Source organism: Pleurodeles waltl, chromosome 4_1, assembly GCF_031143425.1.
Source record: "Pleurodeles waltl isolate 20211129_DDA chromosome 4_1, aPleWal1.hap1.20221129, whole genome shotgun sequence".
Taxonomy (NCBI): Eukaryota; Metazoa; Chordata; class Amphibia; order Caudata; family Salamandridae; genus Pleurodeles; species Pleurodeles waltl.
Window position 1 is genome coordinate 365851098 of NC_090442.1, and position 8549 is coordinate 365859646.

The 8549-nt window shown below is 42.4% G+C and overlaps 1 protein-coding gene across 1 annotated transcript in view; it reads left to right on the forward strand.

The window, feature by feature from the left end:
- The window catches only part of LOC138287751 (solute carrier organic anion transporter family member 1A2-like), a 770793-nt gene extending 762520 nt beyond the window's left edge, over window positions 1–8273 (forward strand). The window contains exon 11 of the mRNA XM_069228524.1: window positions 7585–8273. Within this exon, the coding sequence (XP_069084625.1) occupies window positions 7585–7810 (226 nt within the window). The 3' untranslated portion in view covers window positions 7811–8273. The remainder of the gene's footprint in view (window positions 1–7584) is intronic.
- Window positions 8274–8549: the final 276 nt, after the last annotated feature.

The following is an 8549-nucleotide window of genomic DNA, read 5'->3' on the forward strand; positions in this document are numbered from 1 at the left end:
GAAGGCTAACGTACGCAGTGCGACACTGAGGCAAGTTAATTAATCTTAAAAGGGGCACCAATAGGCGCTTTCCCTGCTTAGCGTAGAATTTAAAAAATAAAACCACATGAATCGTAGTTTGAGATGCCTTTTCATCACATGGACATGCCCTTAGAGTGGTGCTCCATTCATTCATAGTTGGGAAGGTTACTAAGCGGTGAAAAGTATCTAACCTTAGTCTAGTAAGAACAAAATGGTGTCAGTGATTTATCACATTTACCAGGTAGGGCTGCATGCCCTCCGCCGACAAAATTTATTGGTTAGACATAACACTGGCCTTTTTTGATTCTGCCTCCCATCACAGTACTTCTAAATACTTTAATGCCAGGGCCCTCAATTCCTTCCTGGTGATTTTTCCCAACAAGACTGGGTTTGTGTAGTAATCTTTATTACCCATATTTAAAACAAAAATCATAATATATCTCAACCAGGGGACCCTCGATGAGTATGTTGACACCATGCAATCAGACAGAATGGCCTTATTTAATCCAGTGTGTTTAGAAGTCCAGACTTTATGCCATAACAATAATGGTTGGATCTTTATCAAGTCAGCTAGAAAGGGGAGCCCCCGCTCGAAGTGGCTGATATACGATGATGTACCCTTTGGTACCATTAACAGGTATCTGAGAAAGTCATTTTCCACCGTCTGAACCGGGTTACAATTAATATATCCCCAAATTCCTGACCCATACATAGCAGCCGGAATACACTTGGCTTTATAGATCTTTATCATGTTCAGCGGGGTAATGCCCCCGAGCCTTTTTGAAAAAAGCCTTAAAGCCGCTGTTGTTTTAATAATCTGAACTCTTTTCGTTTTCATACAATTAACCCAAGAACCCTGTTTGTCAAACATTATGCCCAAATATGAGAATGTTCGAGCTATTTTGACCCTCCCGTCCTGGAAGGTGGTATTGTAAATCTTACAGCGTTTCCCACCACAGTTCATAATAAACGTTTTGGAACGATTAGCGGTGAGTCCCAAGTCTCACATAAAAGTGATACAGGTTGTTAAAAGTTTTTGAAGAGCCAGTGGGGTCCTGGCCATGAGTACTGCATCATCCGCATAGAGTAATACTGGGACAGCGCGATTACCTATTTGGGGTAGATCTTTACACTTATTTATCAATTCACTTTCTAGATTATTTATATACATTGAAAACAGGAAAGGAGCAAGAACACAGCCTTGTCGCACTCCTCTATGTATGCCATAAGGGCGAGTACATTCCCCTGTTAGCACGTACCTTACTCTTGCCCTACACCCTGTGTATATATCCCGTATTAATTGAATTATAGTTGGTTCTACCCCCATGCTGCTTAAAATGTCCCATAACTTGTCATGTAGTACACAGTCAAATGCTGATGATAAATCTATGAAGGCCAGATACAAGTTATCTGCTCTAATCCTTGAATATTTTCCAATAATAATGCTTAAGTTCAGGCTCTGTTCCATTGTACCAATTCCTTTGCGGAAGCCATACTGTACTGGAGATAAAACACCCTTTTCTTCCGCCCATATTTGCAGTCCATTCAGAATGATTCTCCCTGCTAGTTTAGCTGATGTATCCAGCAGGGAGATTGGCCTATAGCAGGCTGGATTGAGGCGATCACCTTTTTTATATATTAGGACAATATTAGAATCTCGCCATGATGGTAAGGGTCCTTGAACACAAATAGCCCTCAATGTCTGCGTCAGTAGAGGACCCCATAGCTGTATATTGGCCTTATATAAATCTATTGGAACGCCGTCGGGACCCGGCACTTTCCCTGCTTTGCTTGAATTTATGGCTTCCACTACCTCCTCTAGGCTGAACTGAGGGGTTATGGTCAAACGTAAGCCTTCCTGGGGGCCTGGGCCCTTTACGGAATCTGTGGGGTTTATATCACTGGCCTGCGAATATATCTTGGAAAAGTACGCGATCCAGTCCTCTTCCGAAATTGCGATTTCCATTCTAGGGGTATCTCTATCCCCTAGCACAGGAGAATTTATTGTTTTCCAGAAGAGGATATTATCCTTCGTACAGCTTGCTTTATGTAAGGTTTCCCACAAGGTTTTTTTTAAGATCAATTTCCTTTTCTTCATGGCTGTCTTATAATCCTGTCTACACATACGTATTTCAGTCATGGCATTTTTTTGGGGCACTTAAGGCCTTTTTTTGTCTCTTATGCGCTTTTGTTCAATTATGGTCAAACCAACCCGTTTCCCTTTTTTGTCCCATCTTAACTCTTCTAATAGTGAGAGCTTCTTTTATGACTTGCGTGATCTATGTAAAAGCACCTAACATTTTCCTGGGTCTCGATTCTTCCTGAGACAGTCTGCAAAGGCTTGGTTGCAGTCACATATTAACAGTTTCAGTAGGATCTTTGGATCTGTCTGAGACCATTGCAGCGTGTATCCGTTGCGCGGAACTAATTCAATGTCATTTACCAGCGTGACCCTATCACCCTTAGCCAAAATAAGAGGGGTTAGTGAGAGGTTCAAGCTCTGGGGAAAATGATCACTAATTGCAATGTCGTGCAAAGTATAGTTCGTAAGATAGTGTGCAAAATGGTTTGACATTAAGAGATAATCAATCACAGTATTAGCACCCCTTCCATTATAAGTTTTGTTTAAACTGAGATTCGTCCAAGTATAATTCATTTACAAAAGACAAGTTGTAAGTTTGAGCCATTAAATTCATTGCATCTCCTTGGATATTATGTGAAAAGTGAAGTCTTAAACCGGTGCCTTCAGGATCCCAGCCACATACCTTTTCCGAGATTTCTTTACAGCGATGGACATTAAAATCACCCCCCCAAATAATGAAAATCTTGCGTCTATTATTTGCAGATCATCGCCTTTAGAATATTAGAAAATTCTCCTGGAGATGAACTATTATAAAAGTTAATGATTACTAGATGAGTCTTATGATCCAAATTACTCTCTATCATTTGGTAGTACAAACTCGTAGATTGCATCTCTAAATTCTGTAGGCATAACTTATTAGAAATATATGTGCATAGTCCTCCTTTTGGCCTGCCATGTCTGGTCTGTGCGGCTGGTGTGTGGAATGTTTTATAGCCGTTTATATGGACAGGATTTAGTAACCAAGTCTCCTGGAGACATATACATGAAAAATCTTCTATGAAGTTCACCCAGAACTCGTTACTGATCTTATTAGTTGGACCTGCAATATTCCAATAAAGTAAGGCTATTTCCGCTTTCTGTTGAAGTTGACAATACTGGTTGTTTAGAATTCGAAGAGGTATGCCACCATCTATTGACTGAATTAAATTTGTAGGGGAGTTACTCTGGTTTATCTGAATTCCTATTATGTTTCTTACAGGTGCCACTATGTGGGATATATCTTCCTTAATCATGCCAGGTCCTTCTGTATGTACTTCCTGTACCAATTCATGGGAAAGGGCTTTCTTCTTCTTATTAAGTCAATCTAGATCTTCCAAGGTTGTAAGAGGATGGAATCTATTATACAATGGGATAGGGGCTGATCTGGTTAAACTGTTCTTCTTACTGGTTGTGGATTCTTAAAATTATACCCCACCGCTCTTTGATAAAAGAAACCTAGAGGTAATAGCGAGATTCCTTGAGGTGTAGCTTGGCTTGCTCCTAATTTGCAGATGATTCTATCCACTAAGTCCGGAGATCTAAATGACAGGACCACACAGTCTCCTTCCAGTGCTTTCTTACTATTTCCTATCCACTTAACTCTTCTGACCATTTTTATGTCATCAAAGAGGGCCCCCACCATTCCAGAGCCCATACATGTTCCTATCCAGTTAAGGGCCTTGTTTCTCAAAGCCGACCACGATTCCCGCGGTTGATCATCTATAGATGGAACATTAGCCAAGACCACTGTATACGGAGTTGCCTACAGAGGGAGATGTAATAGATCATTTGGCAAGTGTGCGAGCTTCGAGGCTCTTGTCCTGCTAGATTGACTCCCTCCTAAGTTCAAATAAGGCTGGGTTGTCACCGTCCTAGGTAGAATGTTATTTGCTGGCTTTGAGAATCTAGCATTTGGATCTGTTGGAAGTATTTGTACTTTAGTCAAAGGTATTGGAGTCTGGAATAAATGATTAGGATTTAATACTGATGGTGGTGGTTGTAGCTTTATCATGGGGTTTTCATTCGAATGTGCACCGTTTGTCCTATCTTGCGTGGCACATTGGGTACTAGTCTCATAATTGGGAGTCTACAGTGGTGTACTAGAATCTTTTTTTGCGTAATATATGTCTTCACGTTGTAAGGACTTTCTGATTCCTAAACCTACCTCAAGATTACTCTCCACCCCTTTTAAACGCTCTAACATATAACCCAAAGTGTCCCCAATAGATGATTTCAGGGTATTTACTAATTCATGAAGATTTATAAGGAGGGATCGAGTCGTATCTCCTAAATTACTTGAAGATTTCTTTTGAAGTAATTTCTTTGGTGTTTTTTTTACTAGGGTGATTATTAAATCTTTCTTTGGCAGTTTTTTTGGGGTCTTATCTACCTTTCCCACCTCCGGTTTCCTTGGTTGTTTAGCTGCAGGAGAGAGATCATCCAGGGAGTGGATTAGATTCGAAGTATCTTTGATACATCCGTTTGCGTGCCTTACTTCTGTATTCACAACCCTGTGATCTCCAAGCGAGGAGTTATTATGCATCACAATATTTCCTAATAATTCGGAAGTTTGTTCTTTAGGCATCGACAGTTTCCCTTCCACAGTAGCAATTTGTTTGTCTATCATCCCCATCACCCCTGAAATATATTTTAATATAGATGTGCTATCTTTTAGACTTGAAGGGTGATTCAATTTTGAATTCTTACTTTTACCCATATTTTATATGGTATCAAACTTATTCCTATATGGATGGTAAAACAAGACAAAAAATGCCAATTGAATTAACTGACCAGTCCAGTACAATACACTGCCCTGATTAGATAGCCTAGGAATTAGCAACAAAATCACAGTCAACACTCAGCATTCGCAGTTCCCAGCTTGCTCAAAAAGTCAAATTCATATATGAGGGGACGACCTCACTTGTGTAGCCGACGTGCAAAAACCTCCTCAGATGTCCCTGGGCCTTTCGCACCCTATCAAAGGCTGAACAAGATAGGAGGAATCCTCCTCTGCCTGATGTAACTGAGGCTTCCTTTTCTTCTTTAAACGCAGAGTTATGAAAGACTGTTCCAAGGGAGGCCAAACCAAGAGTTAAAGAGGGGGGGCCAAGCCCAGCCTCTTCCTGTCGATGACGGGCGAAGGACAGGCCCGGGCCCCACCTGCGCACGTCCCGCGCAGCGGGAGCGCTTTCCAACAAATGAAGGGCTTCCCCGCCCTGCGGCCAATCAGAGGGTCCCCGCAAGGTGGGCGCTCTCAAAAGTTAAAGGTCTCCTGCCCCTGTGACAGTTTCAGCGCATCCACGGCAGCGGGAGCGCTTTCCAACAAATAAAGGGCTTCCCCGCCCTGCGGCCAATCAGAGGGACCCCGAGAGGCGGGCGCTCTCAAAAGTTCAAGGGCTCCTGCCCCTGTGACAGTTTCAGCGCGTCCACTACTTTATAAGCAATACTCTACTAGCAGGTGAGTAAACACACTATTATATACACTTACGTATCAGGAATGAGCATAGAAAGCAATAAACAACAGTGTAATAAAAATAGGCAATAGTGACCCTAGGGGGAGCCCAAACCATAATCTTAAAAAATTGGAATGCAGATTGTAGGTTCTGGTGAAGTCCAGTTGCGGTTCCAGTGGCCAGAAGATGACATAAATGATGCAGAGGAGTCCTGGTGGAATCTTGCACATCGTATCTAAGGACCCACCCAAGGAGGGATCCTAAATAGCTCTAAAAGGGGGATTGGTCACCTAGCAGGGTGACCACCTATCAGGAGGGGGCTGTGATGTCACCTGCCTGACCTGGCCACTCGGATGCTCTCAGAGGCCTCTGCACATTTTGGATTCAAGATGGCAGAATCAAGTGGCCACCTGGAGGAGCTCTGGGCACAAATCCGGGGTGGTGATGGACAGGGTGGTCACACCCCTTTCCATTGTCCAGTTTCATGCCAGAACAGGAACTGGATGTCCCTGAACTGGTGTAAACAGGTTTATGCAAGGAGGGCACCAAATATGCCCTTCAAAGCATACCAGTGTCTTAGGGAGGCTACCCCTCCCAAGCCTTGTAACACCTATTTCCAAAAGGAGAGGATGTTGCCTCCCTCTCCCACAAATCCTTTGTTCTGTTTTCCATGGCTTGAGCTGGTCAAGCAGCTGGAGGTCCGAAACTGTCTGTAGGATGGCAGCAGTGTGGGCTGCCTGAAAAAACCCAGCAGTGACCTATGTCTGGTACACTCATAAAATGGCGCCCCCTCACAAAGTACAGGAAAATGGAGCTAGAGTTCATAGGGGCACCTCTGCTCATGCAGGGGTGTCCTCACACACAGGTACCTGCACCCTGCCCTCTGGGCTAGGAGGACGTACCATAGGGGTGACTTGCAGTGCAGTGGTGTAGTGACCTGAAGTGAAAGTGTGCATGTACCTTTTCCCGCAGACTGCAATAGCAGACCTGCAAACACATTTTACATGGACTCCCATGGGTGGCACAACACATTCTGCAGCCCATGGGAACCCCTGGTGCCCCAGTTCCCTGGGTACCATATGCTAGGGGCTTACAGGGGGCACCTGTATGCCAAACGTGGGGTGCGTGAAGTCTCAAGCAACCAAATTTAGAGGTAGAGAGCACAGTCACTGGGGTCCTAGTTAGCAGGATCCCAGTGAACACAGTCAAAACACTGACAGCAGGCAAAAAGGGGTGGTAACCATGACAAAAGGAGGGTACTTTCCTACACCTACCCTCTACACACCAATAGAGGGAGAGGGATCCCCTGACACTGCGTGGTGCCAAACAAACCATCCTCGCCCTTCGGGGCAAAGGAGCTGTCCCAGAATATGGGCTAGGCTTCACCGCCTTTGGCACTTATTCGGCTGGAAAATATGTTATTCACATTGGAGGCACTGGAGTGTAGTTTTGAAAAAATATGGACAAAATGCATCACTTTCCTTGCACATGAGTACAGTGAACTTGCATGCCCCATTTAATTAATGGTACAGAGACTCACGTCCACTGTCACATCCTCTTGGTGCCACAGGACCAGTCCACACTAAACAACACCAGCCCTAGAGGCTCAACTGTGGTTTCACCTGATGAAGTGTATGGTTAAGAGTTCGGGAAGACTCTGGCACGTGAACTGAGTGAGGGTGTAGAGGTTTAAAAAGAGGAACTGGGAGAGGGATGGGGTTACCTACAACTGTGATGGGACCTGTTGCACGTTTCCACCTCAAGCTTTCTTTTGTTTACGTCCACCGGCCTCTAGATGTAGGTGCGAAATGTTGAAAAGCAATAAACATATTTAAACCATAAACCGCTTCAGTGCACTGCCTATGTCAAATGGCATCTTCAAATAGCACTTTCTGATTTGATCAACCAGAGGGGTGGGTACACTGAATTCTAGAGAACAAATATGAAATGCATGTATTGCTCACATATATTATTTTTCTCTTTTTGTAGACTCCTCTACCTCGGATTGACAGCACTGCTACGTGGAATTTCCTATATACCATGTGTGTTCATCCTGTTTATCTTAAATAAACAGCACCGCCAGGAGAGGCACAAAGTTAAAACAAATAAGGAGAAAGAAATAGAACCCAAGGGCTTCACAGATGATGCAATGAATATGGATGAGATGCAGGAAATCAAACCTTCTCCTGAAGAAGAACAAAACATTCTTCATTAGAACAACTGAAAATTAAAACAATTGAAAATTAAAACAATTGAGAATTCTCACCTATTGAACTATTTCTGTATGATTCCTCTGCTGATTTTGTTAATACTTTCATGTGTGTACGTTTGGTTTTGTGAAAAATATCGTATTTTGACCCTGAATGGAAAATCGGATTTAAAAAAAACTAATTTGATAAAAAAAAGTAACACATCTTATGTTTCACAAAATTTAAAAGGCATGCTTCAATAATTTACCCTTTCACCTGTAATTGAGAGGTTGCAAAGACACTTTTGACATCGACATAATAGTGGTAGATCACAATATCAGTTGCGATAAATCGCAAGACAATATAATCAAATTCAAAACACTGTTGATTCGCTATATTTTTAGCGATGTGTATGTTTACCCTCCCTAATTCCACTCATATCTACCTCTAAAGGAAAGTGTGGTAAGAGTTTAGAACTATCAATATTAACCTTACAATAAATTGAAAGAACGATGTAGTGGAAGCAGTGTTATTACAGAGCGTGATTATTGTCTTTGATATATTGTCTTTAACTTACATGATATACATTAGAGCATTGGTTTATATTCTAAAGACTTTTAATAGAATTTAATTTTAGTAGGGGACCTGAACTTAAATCACTTGCCTCTGACTGTTACAGATAGTAGGACATGATCTAGATCAATGGAGCTGGAAAATATATGAAAGGGAAAGAAGGTAACAGAATTAGAGAAATTCCTGGGACAA